Below are 19,695 nucleotides of genomic sequence, written 5' to 3'. Positions count from 1 at the left end.
GATGTTGATTTGCAGAGAGCACATCTGGCACTGGGAATTACTTATCTGGCCAGTGCGCGAGAGAGTGTGGCTTCTAAAAATATTCACACAGTCGGTCGGCAGAAAGAATGAGAGCAATGTGCTTCTTTGGGTTGCATTCCGTACTCCGAGGAGAAGAAGCATGTCTACCAAAATAGACACCCAGGATAGCATTAGTTTGCAATTAATAAAAAAACAGGCCAGATTTCACATCCCATTCTCTGGGAGAATAGAATGCCGACAATTCCCATGGGAGGCTCCTGTAAAAAACACACACAAAAAAAAACCGCCTTACAATGAGAAGAGGTCTAGGCACCAGGGTCAGCTGACCTCCTCAAAGAGGGCTGAGAATTTGGTGAGCTCCCAGCACTCAGCGTACAAGGGCAGAGGGGAAATGGCCTGCTGCCCCTGATGACAATGGAAACCCAGCTGCTGGGGATAAGAAAAGAAGCTTTGAATGGCTGGGGCTCAGGCGAGATAGAAGCCCTTGGAGGCTTAAGGAGACCAAGGGGAAGCGGCTCAGGATCCTCGCCTCTGGGCTTTGAGTATATGAATGTGAGAATGTGCATTCATGCGTTCACTAATCCGTTCATTTGTTCGCCTATCCATTTGGGTGGGTGTTTACATATGTATTCATGTGTGCTTGCGTTCACTCATCCATTCCTGCACTTACTCGTTCAGCAAATCCAGTCTCTTCAGTGGACAATATTGACTCAAGCACACATGTTTACTATGTTTCTACTGGGTACCTGGCCCTGTGCTGGCTGCTGGGAATTTACCAGTGAACCCGATGGTTGGGCTCCTGTGTTCTTGGAGCTCAGAATCTAGCACCATCGGTCAAGATGAGTCAGGAGAGGGATACTGAGGTGAATGAGGAGAATAGGTACCTGCCCTGATGGACTTAGAATTTTAGTTCGGGACACAAGCAATTAACAGAAATATATAATGTCATCGTCCTGCAGTGAAGAAAATCCATTCAGGGTTAACTCTGAGAATGGCAGGTGCTATTTTAGTGAGGGTGGTCAGAGAAGGCCCTTGCATAGGACTCAAGCTCCTGAAATATACCCAGCTTTCTCTGGTTTTCTGTCCTTCGCACACACGGTTCCCTCCGCGTGGGATGCTCATCCCGCTGCTCTTTGCCTATCTGTCTGTCGAGTCTCAGCTGGGACGCTCCTCCTTCCAGGAAGCCTTTTCTGATCCTTGTCCCTTGGCAGGACCTGGTGGCCCTGCTATCGGCCGCAGGGTGCCTTGTGTGATATGCTGTGGGAATGCTGAGCAGGAAGTGGCGGGTCTGTTAGCTGGAGGGACCAGAAAGCCTTTGATTCAACTGGGTTTTGAAGGATAGGTAGGAGTTCAACAGAAGGGAATGTGATAGTCTTTTAAGGTGAAGGAGCAGCAAGCACAGGAACAGGGAATGGAGGATAGAAAATAAAACAACCTTTTTTTAAAAAAAAAATTTTTCTTTATTGATTAAGGTATCACATATTTGTCCTCATCCCCACCATTCCCATCCCAAACTCCTTACCACGGATGCCCTCACCCCCCTGTTGTCTGTGACCACTGGTTAGGCTCATATGCAGGCACAGAAAAAAGCAACCTTTATCGAGTCCTTGCTAGAAGCCAGAGCCCAGAGCCAGACCTTCCACGCGCCTTCTTTCCCTTGGATAGCAGAATATCTCCACTGGGGTGGGTCTGATTACTGCCATTTGACAGATGAGGAGGTTCCCCCAGCCAATCAGCGATGGGCCTGGCGACAGCTACGGGTCTTTAACCTTAAAGACCAGCCACTTGATAAATTCTAACCTTGACTGCTCCCACCCAGGTTTGCCCTAAATCCAGTTAAGACCCTGAAGACATTTTCTGGCCCTTGCTTCAGGTCGCCTCTCCTAGTCTGTAGCAGCTCGTGTCCAGCTGTCCAGGGAGAGACTGTCCAGGCACAGGGATGCCTGCGTTGAGGGAGCGGTGAGCCGGGGCGGGTTGCTCAGTAGCATCCCGAGAGGCTGCTTCTCGGAGGCGCCCTTGGTGAAGAGCTTCCCCAGATCCCGTGGAATCAGTCATGTCCAGGCTCTTCCGAGAGGCAGTGTGAGCGTGGATCTTTTGAAGATGAAAGCCGACCCCGTTCTTGTCTTGCTCGCTTCCACTCCTTGCCTCCACTTCCTGACAGCTCGGGAGGGAGGCTGTCACGGGGAAAGCCGCGGCCATGAGCTCTTGGCCGGAAAGGAGCTGCGGAGTGTGTCTTCCCTGATGGGCTTGCTGTCTTCCCGCAGAGTTCCACAGGAGGCCATTTCCTTCTCAGCCACCTGAGAGCAGTAACTCTTCTTTATGTGGCGCTTTCAGCCAAAGCTGCTCTTCCTCCACATCTCAGGCCAGCCATGTCTCCGCCCTGGGCCTCAGTTTCCTCATCTACAAAATGGGGTAGTGATGACACCCTCATCATAATTGTTGTGATGACTCAAATACATGCATATATGTAGTGCTCACAGAACGGTGATTGACCTGTAGCCGTGCTGCTGTTATTATTGTTTATGGTTGTTATTATCGTCTCATTGAATCTGATTTTGGTTTTCACAGCATCCTGTGGTTGGTGCTGTTTGCATTCTATTTTCCAGCCCAGGACACTGAGACTCAGAGAGGCTGAAGTAGTGATTGCTAACATTTACTGCAGGCCGTGTGAGGCATGGTTTTCATCTATCATTGATTTGATATTACATCAGTCCTGCAAAATAGGTTGGTTACATTATCGTAATCATCCCCTATTGTAGAGATGAAGAAACAGGTTCAGAGTGGCTAATGTTAGGCGAATCCCTTGGAGATCTTGCTGAGATGCAACCGGACTCAGTAGGCCTGAGGTGGGCGGGGCCTGCAGTTCTGTAATGGACCTGCTCCCAGCCAGTGGCCATGCTGCTGGTCCTCAGACTTCTGTGGAGACAGGAGGGGTTGACCAACATGCCTCAGATTCCAGCTGGGAAGAGCTGAGGCCGGGATTTGAACTCAAACACTCAAGCTCTCCATCCCTTCCCCTTCCTCTCATGCAGCGCAGCCTCTCGTGCTTATTTCCGAAATGAAGGATGACAGTTCGGTTGGCTGCTGGGTGGACAGCGGCATAATGCTTTCAGTCCTGTGTCTTTGCCTGCTAGCAGTGTTAAGGAAACGGAATCATCAGCATTATCGAAACAGCTGTAATGAATAGAGTTCTGGAACCAGGGTTATTTCAGGGCTTTCCATGCAGGTTCTCTGATCCTCACAACACCTTCATGCGGTGGGCTATGTTATCATCCCATTTTGCAGGTGAGGAAATGGAGGAACTTGGCAGGTCCCACTGAGCCCCTAGTAGGGCTAAGCCCAGGGTTAGCCCCAGGTTCTCCTGGCTTTCACCTCTGATCTGCTCAGTGCACTGACTTCCTCACCTGACCGTCAGACCATTGCTTACACTGTCAATGTCATCAGCATCCTTTCCCAGCGGTTAATCACCAGCAAGCTGATACTTCCCTTTTTCATCGGGTGAGCGCACAGCGATTATTCATGTGATCTGAGGCTAATCCTTTTTAAAAAAATTTTTTTTCCAATCTGCTTCCCCTTCTCCTTTTAATCTTTATTATTGAAAGTATTACCCACTGACCTCTTCTAGCCCGCCTCCCCCCCTATCCCAGGCCTTCACCACCCTATTGTCTACATCCAATGGATTACACATACATGCATACAAGTTCTTTGGGTGATCTCTTCCCATACACCCACCTAATCCTTTTTTTTTTAATGGTAAAATATATGTAACATAAAGTTTACCATTTTTAGGAGTACGGTTCAGTGGCATTAAGTACGTTCAGATGGTTGTGCAACCATCACCACTTCCCCATCTCCAGAGCTTTTCTCTCTTCCCCAACTGAAGCTCTGTAGCCAGTGAAGAAATAAACAATTTCCCAGTGCTTCTCCCCCCAGCTCCTGGAAACCATCATTTCTCTTTCTGCTTCTCCCAAATTGACTACTCTGAGCCACATCTAAGTGGAATCACATACTATTTATCCTTCGGTGTCTGGCTTGTCTTCAAGGTTCGTCCTGTAAGTGAGGTGAATTCTTCTGAAATGTGAACTGTCCTTTCCTAGTTGATCTTTCTGACTCTGACTTCCATCCGGCAGGGCACACGTCTAGAAAGACTCTATACCAACAAAAACTCCAAACCTTAAGGACACAAGGGTTCACTTCCCCGTTTTCTTTTCAGAGTCCAGGCTGAACGGAACCCGGGGTGGGGACAGAGGGTGTTTTTTTATTTATTTTTTTATTAGATTCAAGCTGGGCGCTAGGTGGGCGCCATCTCTCTGGTCAGAGGGTGGTTCTGAACCAGCACAGGCCAGGGGAACAGGCCGCCACCCGGAGAGAAATGCAAAGTAGCTAGTTACCTTTCCCCAAAGGTGACCAGTGCGTCAGCAAAAGACGACTTTAACAGCGATGCCCAGATGCCTCCTTGGCGGAGTCACCCTCGAAACATGCCTGATGCTCTGAAACAGAGGATGCACACAGACTGGGAGGAACCTGATGCCTGGGGGGTTGGCTCTCCTGGCCTTCAGCCAAGCTTTGAGGTCCTCTGACCTCCACTTGCTTCACTTACAGAACGAGGGGTAGGCTCAGCTCATCCCTTAAGGCTCTTTCAGGTTGAAACCATTTCGGAGATTTGGTTATTTTTGTTTCATTATGTTCCAAATCATCATTCCACATGTTTTTAGCTTTTCCCAAATTTCTTTAAAAAATGCTTTTTGTTGATTTCTTTAGAGAGAGAGGAAGGGAGAGAAATAGAGAGAGAGAAACATCTATGAGAGAGAAACATCATCGATTGGCTGCCTCCTACATGCCCCCTTGTGGGGATTGAGCCCGAAACCAGGGCATGTGCCCTGACCTGTGACCTCTTGGTTCCGGGGTCGATGCTCAACCGCTGAGCTGCACCAGCTGGGCTCAAATGTCTTTTCTTCCACTCTCTTCTTGGATTTTGACTTTTCCTAGTATCTCCTGTGCTATTTTACTTAGTATATTTAGTGCAATTCACTTTTAAAAATTATACTTATTTGAAATAGAAGCCTTATATAACTCTCTTAAATGGAAATCCAATATACTTTTGAGTATCCAACATGGATTTAAAGGTGGGAAACCACTATTTCTTGAGCTTCAATTCTGCACCAATTTCTGTTGTAAGTATTGTACGTATATTATGTTATTTAATTTTCGCCATGACCCTGTGGGGGTAGTCACTGCCCCGACCTCCATTTTACAGATGGGAAAACTGAGGCTCTGAGAAGTTTCACAACCCAGTGGCGACTTCCTGTAGGCTCCACAGGGTATGAGTTCTAGAGCCACAGCCCACGTTTAAGTGGCTCAAGATTTGAGAACGATGTGTGTGTGTGTGTGTGTGTGTGTGTGTGTGTGTGTGTTGATTAGTATTGCTTTTCCGTTAAAGGGCCAAGAACACGGACTAATCTAGATCTCTATTCATCTTCTGTCAGCAGCCCTGACAGCTTTACGGGCAGAGGCTGATAAGCATCAGTCTATGAGGACGGGAGTGGGTACAACATAAACACACTCCCGCAAGGCTGCAAAGACAGCAAGGGTGCCCAGACGTGGAGAACTCCACGGGGGAGTGTGTGCACGTGCGGTTTTACACGCGGAGCTGGAGGCTGCCTCTCACACGTGTGTGTGTTTGGAAGCTCCTAGGTGCCCCAGGTGCCGCTGCCATTGTGGGGCGGGAAGGAAGGTATTTTTCACAGGATGCGCACTTGCTGGGACAGTTCTGCCTTCGTGGTTGGAGAGGACGCAGACTGTGACTTCTCGTTATGTCCCAGGACTGCAGCAGTGTCATTCCTCATCTCATGGACAGGGCACATGTCACAGAGCTTCCAACCAGCTTCCTGCAAGCAAGCCAGGCAGGGGCCTTGATAATAAAGTGGAGCTCAGGACAATGAAGTGCAATCTGAACCCCGAAAATGCATTTTGTAAGGGTGGTTTTCCCCCAGCTACTGGCAATGACATTCCATTCATTCAGGGCTGCATTGATTCCATTCATTCGGGGTCCTGCATTCACAGCAGAGCCCTAGCTGATTTGTGGTCAGACTGGGCATAGGAGGCACTCAGGCTGTTTTGAAGCCTCCAGTGGAAATCAGCTTGGGGAATGGCAGAAGCCCGCGGAGGCCCAGGCTGCAAGGCTGGCGGGAAAGGCTGAGAGTGGAGTGAAACCTGCTGTTCCCCAGGGCAGGAAGGAACACGGTTGGAAACTTTACAGACACAGATTTACATTTGTACCTACCAGTTAGTTCACCTGAAATGAACAGCCTCATCTCCCTAAACCTCATTTTTCTCATCTGTTGTGTGTGTGTGTGTGTGTGTGTGTGTGTGTGTGTGTGTGTGTGTGTTTAATGTGGTAAAATATCCATAAAACAAAATTCACCATCTTAACTATTTTTAGATGTACAGTTCGGTGCCATAACGTACAGTCACATTTTTGTGTAAATGGGGTTTTGGGTAGGATTAGGTACTTGGACGTCTTTCAGTAAAGTGATAGCTAAGTTTATTATTATCCCTTTGTATTATCTAATAATTATCTCGAGCTTTTCAAACTGTACTGCTTATTCTGGTGAGCAGTGTTTCTTGGGCGAAAGCAGGTGCTAAGCGGTGGGGATACAAAGATGAGGGGAAGGTGTGGGACCTCCCACCTGCCTCAGGGGACGTAAGTCTAACAGGCAAGGTGAATTCTCTAATGTATATATGTATATATATATATATATATATATATATATATATATGCATCTATATATATATGTACATTGTATGTGTTGGTATATATGCGATCCATGTGGAAAAAATATATATGGAAGAATGCTGCCATAAATAACAATCAATAAAACACTAAAGAAACTCGAGGGACAGAGAATGACTTCAAGGGGTGTGCAGCACAAGAGCAGCAAGGTTAGGTAAAGCGTTTGCTTAGGACTATAAAGCACTTTTGCATTCATGGTCTCCTCTGGATGGATTTTAAAAAATTATTCTCACAATTATCTTGTGAGCTAGAACAGGACAGGGATCATGGACTCCCATTTTCTGGTGAGTAAACCGAGGCTTAGAGTAGCTGATGGACCTGCTCCATGTCGCACAGATGGCTGAAACAGGATTAAGAACTCATTTAACAAAACCCAGTGCCCTGACTCCATTTCTTCTAGGGTCACCGTTTAGGCAAACTGCAGTTCTGATCAGTTGGGGGCACGACCAGGCCAGCAGAGGAGGGCAGTTGGGGGCGACCGGATAAAGAGGTGGTGGTGTCAGGTGCACAGGTGAGGGTTTTCCCAAGTGTGATGTGCACACCACCATGATGCAGTGTGACTTTAAGTAGGCCACAGGTGAATACTTCTCAAACTAATAGTTATGCACTTCAGTGTTCATCAGAAACATGAAGCCTGTGGTTTTGTGGATTTCTCAGGCAAATCTAAATGTAAGTGAAGATAGAGCGTCCAGTTTGGCTCAGTGGAGAGAGCGTTGGCCTGTGGATTGGAAAGTCCCGGGTTCGATTCCAGTCAAGGGCATATGCCTGGGTTGTGGGCTCGATCCCCAATAGGGGGTGTGCAGGAGGCAGCCAATCAATGATTCTCATCATTGATGTTTCTATTTCTCTCTCCATCTTCCTTCCTCTCTGAAATCAATAAATATATATATATTTAAACAAGGTAGAGTGTCCAGGTAAGGAGTAATTTTAAGTAACAGAGCAGGTAGTGTGCAGATGGGGCAGTACGTGTGCTGGATGCCAGTGACCGCCGCCAGAAGCCACGGGCCCAGTCGTGTTGATTGGTCCTTTTTTGAAGACTCAGGGCTACAGAGAAGAGGGTGACTCAGCCGGCAGACCCCCCCAGGTGCCCTCAGCTGCTCTAGTGCTGGGTGGTGCAAGTTGACCCAAATGCAGACACGGACTGCGACACTAACAAGCCTCCCGGATCTTGCTTGTCTTTGTAGATTGCTGACTTTGGGCTTTCCAACCTGTACCAGAAGGACAAGTTCTTGCAAACGTTTTGTGGGAGCCCACTCTATGCGTCTCCTGAAATTGTCAATGGGAGGCCTTACCGAGGGCCAGAGGTGAGCAGCTGCCTGTTGTGGATGGCGGGGTGGGTGGCGGGTCTTGGGGGGGAGAAAAGGCCAGAGGGCAAAGAGCTTAATCCAGAAAATACTTTAAAAAGTATCCCAACAAAATAAGCAAAGCAAACTTTTCCTTATCCTACCTAATAAAAGGGTAATATGCTAATTAGACCAGGTCAACCAGCCATTTTCTGGATGTCAACTTCCTTCTGGACAAAGCCATGGTGGCGGGGGCTGAGGCAGAGGCAGTTAGGGGCGAGATCAGGCTGGCAGGGGAGGGCAGTTGGGGGCATTAGGCAGGCAGGTGAATGGTTAGGAGCCAGTGGTCCTGGATTTCGAGAGGGAAGTCCCAGATTAGAGAGGGTGCAGGCCTGACTGAGGGACAATCCCCTATCCCCAACCTCTCATGCACAAATTTCGTGCATCAGGCCTCTAGTATGATTATAAAAGCCATAACATACACAACTTGGGAGAAAAATAGAAAAACCCAGAAAAGCCTAAAAGAGAAAATAAAGTTACCTGCAATCTACCCATAAAAGATAACCAGTTGATATTTTTGTGGCTTTTTAAAGGACCTTTTTTCCAGTGTAAATCTCTGCATTTCAGAAATAATTGAGTCCTGGCTTGTGTGGCTCAGTTGGTTGGGCATTGTTTTGAGCACCTAAAAGTTGTCAGTCCGGGCATGTGCCCGGGTTTCCAGTTCAATACCTGATGGGGAGCGTGCAGGAGGCAACTGATTGATGCTCCACTCTCACACATATTTCTCTCTGTCCCTCTCCCTTCCCTCTCTAAAAATCAATAAAAAAGTCTTAAAAAGTAATTGAGGTCCTTGTATATATAAATGTATGTGTGTGTATATTTATATATATACACACACGTATATATACACATATATACAAAAGGCAATATATATACTGTATATATACACGTATGTATGTGTATATATATATGTATATACACAGTATATATTTTGCCTTTTATTAACTTAACATATTAGGACATATTCTGAATTTGTTATTAAAACAGTTTTTAATGACAACACAAAGTTTCATTGTAGGAATAAACAGCATAATTTACTCACTCCTCAAGATTTAGACAGTCAGATCACTTTCAGTTTTTCCTCATTATAACAAAACAAAAAAACAAACATCAAACCAAAAACCCCTTAGTTCTGGGAATGACTGCCTTTTCACAAATAATTTTTTTTTTCATTTTTTTAAATTAAGGTATTATATGTGTACATATCTTACCAATTCCCCCACGAATAATTTTGATAGCCTGTATTTTTTAATTAAAGAAATACATTTTAATTGTATCTTTGAACTCATGAGCAATGCATGGCTCTACATGCCTAAGGCTTTTTGGGGGCCATGTGCTAGGTGGAAATGTTATTTTAAAAGCGGCTGGCTATTTTTTTGAGTGGCTATTTTCTTTAAAAAAAAAAAAAAAAAAAAAAAAAAAGATGGTTCTTTTTACATAGAAATTTTTATCCACTCAGTATTCTTTAAATAGCAGCTGTTCACTGGGTTGAAATGTTTCCTTCCAAATATTTATCTGCTTGAGAGTGTTTGGGGCCGGGCTGGAGGCGGAAGAGAAGGATGCCAGCAGCCTCTGCCAATGACAGTGCCGAGAAAGTCTTTCTGAAGTCAGGATGCAAGGGAGGAGCACGGGATTCCATTTACAAAACTGCAGAAACTCGACACTGTACATTTATCACCGATAATGAACGCCTCTTTGATCTCGGAGGATCTGTTTCCGAGGTTACAAGCTGGCAGCCTGCGAACCGGCCGGCGAGCGTGCTGTATTTGGCCACGTTTGTTTTTTCTAAAAAAGAAAAACATGTATATATATTGAACAAACATTTGATAGCTGGGAGATTTCCCATATAAGTCTGGTTTCTGACTTCTCTTGAAAAACCAAAGGATCGTTGGTCCCCCAGTTCTCTCTCGCGCCGTTCACGTTTGTTGTCTGCCTGGCTCCTGTAAGCCTTTGGGTTTGCCGCCCGGTCCATTTGAAGGAAGGTACAGGGAGGAATGGGTTCCTGGGTGAGAAGCCAGGAGCCCTATGTCCCAGGCTTAACCTCCGTCACTGGGGCGAGGCCTCTCCAGAAACCATGTAGGCCTTGGTGCCTCAGTAGTCTCATCTGTCAAGTGGGGGTGGGGAGGGTGAAAGTCATCCAGACCCTACCGATTGCACAAAGTTACAATGAGGACCAAAGCAGACAGTCTGTTGGAGAAAGTTCTTTTTCGGGATGTGGGTCGGGACTGCGGGGTCTTGGTTTGAAGTAGAAATGCCCAGCTGCGCTGCATATCGGTTGTCAGGCTGCCATGGCAACCTGCCTGCCAGGTGCTAAACTCAGCTCCGGGGTCGCCGGGGGTGGCTGCTCCCACGCTGTGATGCTAATGGTCTGGGCGGCATCCCGATCGACTTCCCAGCTCCTCACTGTCCTGTCTCTCCGCTCCAGGTGGACAGCTGGGCCCTGGGCGTGTTGCTTTACACCCTGGTCTATGGGACAATGCCCTTCGATGGTTTCGATCACAAAAACCTCATCCGGCAGATCAGCAGCGGAGAGTACCGGGAGCCCACGCAGCCTTCAGGTGCGTGCCCGGGAGGGTCCGGGTGGGGCGGGAGCTGCCCTCGCGCACGCTCCCTGCTTCTGGTTTAGCGTCTGGAAGGGAGTCTCCTGCTTTTCCTCTTTCTTCCCGCCAGGTCTTTGCTTTCTGGCAACGCTGGCTGGTGAGGCCGCGTTCCCCAATGAGAATTTCACAACAAGCCTTCTCCACGGCAGGAAGGCTAGGGGGAGTCCCGGTCACTTGCTGTGTGAACTTGGGCAAACCCCTGACCCTGTTTCGATTCAGTTTCTCCCCTGAAGATTAAAAATTTGGGAAAGGTATTTTTGGCTTCTCCTGGTCCATGTAGACACACAGACCACCCTGCCTAGACTGTAAGTGTCATGAGCGTGGCAGCGGCCCCTTTTCACCACTGTGCCCCCATGGGCACTGATTCATGGTCTGTGGCCGCATCGGGGCTCTGTCCCCTCCCCCACACAACCACGTAACCATGGTGAGCACCCGGGCTGGGTAAAGCTCCGCTGGGGCTGATGTGGGGGCACTCCTTGTGGGCTCTCTGTCTGTGAGGTGCCTCCCCGGGCCTCTCAGTCTGGGAGGGAGCCTGCACTTCTAAGAAGGAGGAAGAAGAAGCTGACAGGCTTTCTTAATGTCTGTGTTAGAAACAAGACAAAGTCCCTTCTGCCATGTCCCGTTGGTCAAAGCCACCGAGGCCATGGGCTCTGCCTCTTGATGGGAGAGTGCCCTGTGTGTGTGGAAAGGGTATGCACAGGGGGCCCTTTTTATACAGTCAACACAGGCACTTCATATGTACACATACATGTTCACACATGGACACACACAGGCGATTTTCATTATTTATGGAGGGACATTCTGTAACGTTGCTGTGAGCACTGGTCAGTGAGTCCCGAGGTGCTGCTTCTCAGTGAGATACAGGGCTCGATTCCTGTGAGCCTCTGAAGTGCCTGTGCTTTTGTCACTGAGCAGTAGGCAACCTTGTTTTAAACAAACCCTGTGTGTTTCTGTTTAAAGATACCGCGCTTAAAATACACTGCTGATTGCTTATCATCAAAGTCAGGGCCAACGGCCCGTGACTCATGCCTGAACAAGCTCACCTGACACACATCACAGCCTTCTCGCCCTCGGGATCACTAGATAGCACCTCAGCACTGCACCTGGGGCCGTTGAAACAGCCACATCTATAGAAGGTGCAAAAATGTGAACAATGTGAAAATAGAGAATAGAGAATAGACTGAAGGGGACACTGGGCGACTCACGCGTGCAGACACAGTGAGCAGAGTGCGTGCCCTCGGTGGGCCTCAGCTGGACACACACATGCGTGTTGGGCAGCTCGGGGTTTTACCTCTCCCTGCTGAACACTAGTGGCCAGGAAAGCACCCTGAGTACTGATGTTCAGGTTACGCATACATTTTAATGAGTAGGTGAATTTGCAAGCACAGGATCTGTGAATAATGAGGATTGACCATTCACGTGTGTAGATGGATAGAGTCATATCTATTTTTTATTTATTTTTTTTTCAATAAGCCAACCTGGTAGGGATTTTTTTCTTTTCATTCTTTTGGGTTTTTTTTTTAGAAATTTCAGGGTGACCTTGATGGCGGTCTTATTTGCCTCAACCAGCTACCTGGGATTCCTGGCACATTGCAGGAGTTCAGGGAATATTTGCGGAATGACTGAATGAACACCGTCCTGTCACTTTTCAGGGTGGGGCTCACCCCTGGCCCCCTTGCCAGCTACTCACTAGCCCACATAAGTGGCCGGGGGAGGGGGCGCCTCCCAGGACGTAATTCAGCCCCCATGGGGAAGCACAGATGATCTTTGAAGTCCGTGTATAAGCTGTGAGAGGCCGCTGGTTCCCTGTGCGGCTTCCCCCTACCTCTCTGGCAGCAGAAATTTGCAAATGGAGTTTGTCAGACAGGCAGCAAGCTGACAGCAGACAGATCAGCTCGCTGATCCGACAGCTCCGCATGCTGTGGTTTCTGTCGGAGAGGGAGAGGAGCTGAGCTATTGGGGTGTGAGCCTCAGGACCTGGCCGAAGCCAGCCATGGGCGTGGCCCCTGCACTTGGCCCCTTCACTGCCCAGCTGTGCCAGGGCTGAGCTCCTCTCCATCCTTTCCCTCTCTGACGAAGAGCTTTTTCTCGCCATCTCGGCCCCACATTTCCTGTCATCGCTACACACTTTCCCGATGACCCTGAGCACTGCATGCGTATGCAAGCCTATGTCCGGAGGACTAAAGAGAGCCATAGGAACCTACAGCTGTGTTCCCTTTCCGTGAAATGACATTCACCTGCTGGGACTGGGTCTGGATTCTTTTCGGGGTACCCGGCCTTGCCCATTTTATAAAGATTAGAGTTGATAGAAAGCTCAGTACAGTAGTTCGTGACATCCCTCCCCTCACATGCAAACACATGCCAGGCTGTGATGGTGAACTGGCCTGTGGTTCTAAGTCTTTTTTATTTTTTTTTATTTTTATTATATTGATTTTTTTACAGAGAGAAAGGGAAAGGGATAGAGAGGTAGAAACATCGATGAGAGAGAAACATCGACCAGCTGCCTCCTGCACACCCCCTACTGGGGATGTGCCCGCAACCAAGGTACATGCCCTTGACCGGAATCGAACCTGGGACCCTTCAGTCTGCAGGCTGACGCTCTACCCACTGAGCCAAACCGGTTTCGGCATGTGGTTCTAAGTCTCAATGAGGTTTTAGAGGTACAGTTTGGAAGGCTTTGGCTAGACTGGGGCTCCGACTGGACTTTTCGGAAACTGAGCGTGTCTCCTTAGTCATCCTGGTCACAAAGCCGGGGGCTCCCATTAAGGCCTCTTCCTTCTTGCCCCGCAGATGCCCGAGGACTCATCCGGTGGATGCTGATGGTGAACCCCGACCGCCGGGCCACCATTGAGGACATCGCGAACCACTGGTGGGTGAACTGGGGCTACAAGAGCAGCGTCTGCGACTGCGACGCCCTCCCCAACTCCGAGTCCCCGCTCCTGGCCCGGATCATCGACTGGCACCACCGCTCCACGGGGCTGCAGGCCGAGGCGGAGGCCAAAATGAAGAGCCTGACGAAGCCAGGGGCCTCGGACGTCATGCTGGAGCGTCAGCGCTCGCTGAAGAAGTCCAAGAAGGAGAACGACTTTGCCCAGTCCGGCCAGGACGCGGTGCCCGAGAGCCCGTCCAAACTGGGCTCCAAGAGGCCCAAAGGGATCCTCAAGAAGCGGAGCAACAGCGAGCATCGCTCTCACAGCACCGGCTTCATCGAGGGCGTGGTCAGTCCGGCCCTGCCCTCTGCCTTCAAGATGGAGCAGGACCCGTGTCGGACTGGCGTGCCCCTCCCGAGCTCCCCCGAGGCGGAGGTGCCAGGCAAGCTTGGCCCCAAACAGTCGGCCACCATGCCCAAGAAAGGCATCTTGAAAAAGACGCAGCAGAGGGAATCGGGTTACTACTCCTCCCCGGAGCGCAGCGAGTCCTCGGAGCTGCTGGACAGCAACGACGGGATGGGCAGCGGCATCCCGTCCCCCAGCCCCCCGGACACGGCCAGGGTGACCGTCCACAGCTTGTCCTGCCGCAGGAAGGGCATCTTGAAACACAGCAGCAAGTACTCCGCGGGCGCCATGGACCCGGCCCTCGCCAGCCCCGAAATGCCCACACTGGAATCCTTGCTGGAGCCCAGCGTCTCCTCCGAGGGCCTCTCCCGGAGCTACAGCCGGCCTTCCAGCGTCATCAGCGACGACAGTGTCCTGTCCAACGACTCCTTTGACTTGCTGGATCTGCAGGAGAACCGCCCCGCCCGCCAGCGCATCCGCAGCTGCGTCTCGGCGGAGAACTTCCTCCAGATCCAGGACTTTGAGGGGCTCCAGAACCGGCCCCGGCCTCAGTACCCGAAGCGGTACCGGAACCGGCTGGGAGACAGCAGCTTCTCCCTCCTCACGGACATGGATGACGTGACTCAGGTCTACAAGAAAGCGCTGGAGATCTGCAACAAACTCAACTAGCTCCCCACCCGGGGTGCAGGGGCGGGTTGGGGGTGGGTACGAGGGAGGAAGGGAAGCAATGACTTGTGCTAACGAGCTGGTTACCTCTTTGCTGGCCACGATGATAGACTGAAAAAGGATCGGTGCCATCTCACTTGGCCAAGGTTGCCAACCTTGCGCCGGCACCTAAAAGGGAGAAGTGGGCTCTCTGCCAGTCCTGTCAACTGCCAGTCAGAATTTGGGTCCTAATTGGCATCAGCTTTATGGTACCTCCTAGAGGCCCAGCTATTCAGTGGTGGGGGAGGGTGGCATTGGCCAGCACTTAGAGGGTGGGGAGGAAGCATATGGAAGAGGGAGCATTTCCCTAGAAGTCATCCAAGTGCTCCTGGAAGAGGCATGAGAGAGATTGGGGACATCTGCTTTGGGTGAGCTCAGAGCTTGCTCCTTCTCTCACATTAGCAAGCGTGGTGTGGTCTGATTGCATGGGGTTGGCAAGTAGATTTCAGCAACCTGAGTTTGAATCGGTGGTTGATTGGTAGTGGCTGCTGGCTGTGCTGGTGTGAGTAGCCCAGGCACATGGGAAGGAGTGCTGTGATCAACTAGTCATGGCTGCCATGGGTATGAGAAGAGGTGCAGTAGCACTCATGCCATCATTGACCTGGTTAAGCCCTGGGAATTAGGTTAAGGTATCCTGTGGGGTCTATGTTATCTCTTAATGCTACCGGAGTGGCACTTGTTCATTTGCTACTCTATCTTGAATGGAAGATAGGGCCTTGGTCAGAGAGAGGATGCTCTGAACTCGGCCAAGGACTTAGAGCCCATGGTGACTTTTTTGGCTTCTTCTCTGATGTCTATCTTGCTCTTCAGCACAACTTCCCAAAGGTGGATGGGAAAAAAAGATGGTGGCATCAAAGGTTAAAACTGGTGTATGACAGATCTTGGGACCCTCTGTGCTTTTTTTTTGCACAGATGACTGGAAACTGACCCAACACCAATAAGGGGGCAACCTGTCAATTTCTATAACATCTCAATATTAACTGGAATGCTGCCTCTTGGGTTCATTCTCATTTGCATGAATGCTCGGAATTGGATGTGACACTGTCTATAGTCTCCAAAGGAGTAACTGGCTCACCCATTGACCCCGTCTAGCTATAGCAGGCGGTTTCCCCATCCACCACGTGTGGAATCCTCAGAAGTAGGTGAGTTTGCTTGTAGGGAGTTAGTGTGTAGGTGGGATATTTGGACGAAGAAAGGAAAGTCAGGCAGAAGGTGTTTCTCCCCCAAAGCTAGGTATTCTGTGTCATGGGTTTGAACTCCTAGGCTTTGGGAGAAAAAAGAATGTTTCATCCATCCAAATGAATAAGGTGTTGAAAGAGCAGGGTGGGTTGGGAGGAAGCATGTGGAAGAGGAGACATTTCCCGGGAAGCCCAGGTGGTTCTGGAGGAGGCAGAGAAGCGGTGTGATAAGACTCTCACCTTGAAAAGACACTCAGATTGCAGGCGACAAGACGTCACTCCCACATCTTCAGGTTCTGGGTTTGAAATTCATGGTCTTATTTTTGCATTTGGGATGACTTCAGATTCTACTGGCCTGGGGGAATTGAAACCCTTGTTTCAAGTTGGCTGACTCCAGGCAGCCACCTAGAGACACAAGGAGGACTAGGTTTTGGAAGTCTTTTTGGGAAATCTAACAGGCAATAATAGCTCCTGGGGAGATGAGAAAGAATTCACCTAAAGCATGAAGAACATTTCATTAGGACAAAGCCACCCTTTCCCTAAGGAGATGGCGGCATTTCTCTCCTTGGCCACCAGCTCTGGGGTTTTGTCTCCTGTGTTCCTTCAGGTCCAGCTGAGTCATGTATTGTGGGAAGCTTCTCAGTTTCCTTGCATTCAATTCCACCTCCTTCCTGAGCTCCAATAAAGGTTCAAAGGGGGAAAAAAAAAAACACACCACTAAAACCTCTGTAGGTGGCAAAGAGTGTGTGGAGGGTGTGTGGGCGCATGGAGGGCATTCTGCAGCCTCTGAGCTCCCTACTCTTTCTTATCTCATTTTCCACAACCTTTTGGGAGTTCCCTTGTCTGCCACACTGCTGGTCCCCATGCATGGCAGCCGGCCTTGTTGGTAGCTGTCAGTATGACTTAGGTATATCACCTACCTACCGTTTGATGTGTTGCTGTTTTTTCCTTTTGCCAAGTGATTACCTCGGTTTAGTATTTTCCAACCTTCTAATCTTGAAATAAAAATGACACTATTCAGAAAAGCTATTCTCCTCCCCTACCCCCCTCAAAGAGAAACACACGTGTATGTTCTCTGTTGTCCGTAAACCCAGACTGGATTGTGACAAAGACAGTCCTCCACCCCGAGAATCTAGGTTGAGTCCTGGTGTGCTGCTAACGAGCTGGTGGCCTTGGGCACCTGCAGAGTTTTTGGAACTAAGTTTCCTCTTCGGTGAGAGCTCGAGGGGTGGGTTAGCTGGTCTCTCAAGCCCTGCCTAGTTCTGACATTCTGCTAGATCCTCTGGTGCTAGATGGGATGTTGACTGCTTTTTAAGGAAAACCCTGGAAGAGAGGGAAAAGCCAGAAAAGCCACTTCCCTGCTTTCTGAGTAAGTCCTACCACCCCTACCTGCCAATCCCTGGCCAAGCAGGTCGTGCTTGATTCGTTTCCACGGAATCACGAGTGAGAGACACAACCCGGTGGACCAGGAAGGAGGTTCAACGTCAGCTCTCCCGGTCCTTCCCTTGCCTCTTGGGCCTTTCAGTGTCTTAGTTTACACATCTGCCAAAGGAGTAGAGTGATCCTTCTTTTTACAGGTAAATTTCAAAGGCATGATCAGTTTTCAGGAAGTGCTTCAAGACCCCAGGGGTAATGAAAAGGCTGAGAACTCACTGAATTCCCATCCCTGTTGTCAGGTGCTGCTGCTTCAGATGACAGGGAGCACTTTTCAGGGTGGGATTCAGGTGAGGCTTGCCCAGGCCTGCTGTCTTGAGTACAAATGTGAATGATCGACTGACTGCTTATTGCCAAACTGGAAATGTTCTGTAGGGATTAACTGGCATGGTATCATTCCTAGAAGAAAATCGAGAGAGAGAGAGAGAGAGAGAGAGAAACTTGACTGCACATTAAAAAAAATAAAAAATCCAAGTTGTGACTTTTATTTAATTTCTATTTTTTTGTTTTGTTTTGGTAATAAAAAGTTGACTTTTTTATTTGAATTTGTCTTTTCTTATTTATTGGTCTGAAAGGCATTTCAAAGGTATTATAATAATATATTGGTGTAATTTAATTGGTGCAACATGCTCGATGGCTCCAGTCAAAATTGGTTTTCACTCATTTGATTGGTTTGAGCCCAGAATAGCCTACAGGGGGAAAGAAAAAAGAAAAAAGGAAAACAGAAAAAAAAAAAAAAAAAAAAATCTGGATAACCACCCAAAGTGTTTGTATTTTCATTGGAAACTGATTTCTGTTTTGTTTTTTTTTGTTTGTTTCTGTTTTTATTTTTAAATTAAATAAATTGCAATGAACTGAACTGAGACTTCGCTTCTTTATTTGCTTGTTTTTCGTTTAGTTAACTAAGTGATAGAATGGGTACAACTGACAGAAAACCATTCAAGCTTAAGCACAAATGGGGGATTTATTCGAAGTTCTCAGAAGGTGGAGAGCAGTTGGCAGTGGAGAGTGGGGTCTTTGAGGACAGGTTCTCTTTTCTGCTCCTCTTTGCATATCAGCTTCATTCTTCCCTTTTTGTAGCCTGGCTTTCCCCTCCCTTGATTTTACGACCCATCCTGGCTTATCAGATAACATTCACATTGACGTGTTCTCATTTCTGGTTCCCAAGGAGACTCCTGACCCAATTCCTTCCACCTGGACTAGAGACAGCATCAGAGGTTAACAGCCACGCTCTGGGCTGAGCCTCAGCTTCCTCTGCCTTCCCCCCTCCTTGGCACCTTCTTCTATTCTAAGGGCAGATACATTCCTACTCTGATTGCTCAGAGTCCAGATCCATGGGCCATGCTTCCCAGTGGTGCAGGCCACTGCTCTGCCTGAAAAAAGTGGCACCCGAGTCCCTTTGTGCCATTCATTGTTCCTTCTGCTCACAGACCCTTCAGGAAGCTCTTGGGAAGAGGGATGAAGAATGAGGGAGATTGGGGCGTTCCTGGAACCCAGTCACAAGACCAAATGACATCATGCCCTGTCCTGGAATCAAACCTTGAGAGTCCTGCTCTGTACGGAAGAGCAGTGTTAGGGGATCCATGCAAGGAAAGTCTTAACTTTCCAAAGAAACGGCAACTTTCACTTTATATTCAAGTTTCCTTGAATGTAAAACTCAACATGGGTGGGAAACCATAGTCCTTCTTTACAGGGCAATATTCACTGACGTTGGACATTTTAAAGGCAATCTGCCTGGCTTGGAAGCTCATTCTTGCTGTGGTCCCTGCCCCTGTTAGCAAATGGGCCTGTCAGTCATTTCCAGGGCAAGGGACTAAGAGGAAGTCTGCTTAAAAATGAGTCCCTTTGGAAAGACATACTTCTGCAGTCACGTAGAGAGACTAGCATGTGCATGGCCTTGGAGCTGGACCCAATGTGACATATAAAGGGTAGTGAGGAATAGAGGGGTGACTGGAGTAGCACAGATGACTTGCTGTCAATGGATAAGTTGGTGAGGTTACTGGGAGTGGTCACTTTAAGGGGGAAATTTGAGAATTAATATTCATTGAGCTTCTACATGGCGCTTACATCAGTCAAGGGAGGTGGCAGAAACTCAACTCAGACCATGTGAGGTAATAAGAAAAATTTACCGCTTCATGTTAGGTCTCAGGCACAGCTGGATCCAGGGGTTCAAGTGATATCATTGGCCTCTTTTCCACTCTCACTAAATGTGGATTTTGTTCTTAGGCAGGCTTTCTCTGCATAGCAGCAAGATACCCGTGTTTCACCGAAAATAAGACATCCTCCGAAAATAAGACCTAGCGCATGGAAAGATAAGACATCCTCTGAAAATAAGACTTAGCGTAA

General features: G+C 48.6%; 1 protein-coding gene across 1 annotated transcript in view; it reads left to right on the top strand.

The window, feature by feature from the left end:
- NUAK1 (NUAK family kinase 1) overlaps positions 1 to 18,208 on the top strand; it is a 70,896-nt gene extending 52,688 nt beyond the window's left edge. The window contains exons 5-7 of the mRNA XM_084880119.1: positions 7,999 to 8,118; positions 10,583 to 10,715; positions 13,548 to 18,208. Of these exons, the coding sequence (XP_084736245.1) occupies positions 7,999 to 8,118; positions 10,583 to 10,715; positions 13,548 to 14,701 (1,407 nt within the window). The 3' untranslated portion in view covers positions 14,702 to 18,208. The remainder of the gene's footprint in view (positions 1 to 7,998; positions 8,119 to 10,582; positions 10,716 to 13,547) is intronic.
- Positions 18,209 to 19,695: the final 1,487 nt, after the last annotated feature.

This window comes from Pipistrellus hanaki (genome assembly GCF_964339955.1).
Source record: "Pipistrellus hanaki genome assembly, chromosome: 3".
Classification (NCBI taxonomy): domain Eukaryota; kingdom Metazoa; phylum Chordata; class Mammalia; order Chiroptera; family Vespertilionidae; genus Pipistrellus; species Pipistrellus hanaki.
Note: the sequence above shows the minus strand (reverse complement) of the source record. Positions and strands in the feature narration are given on the sequence as shown.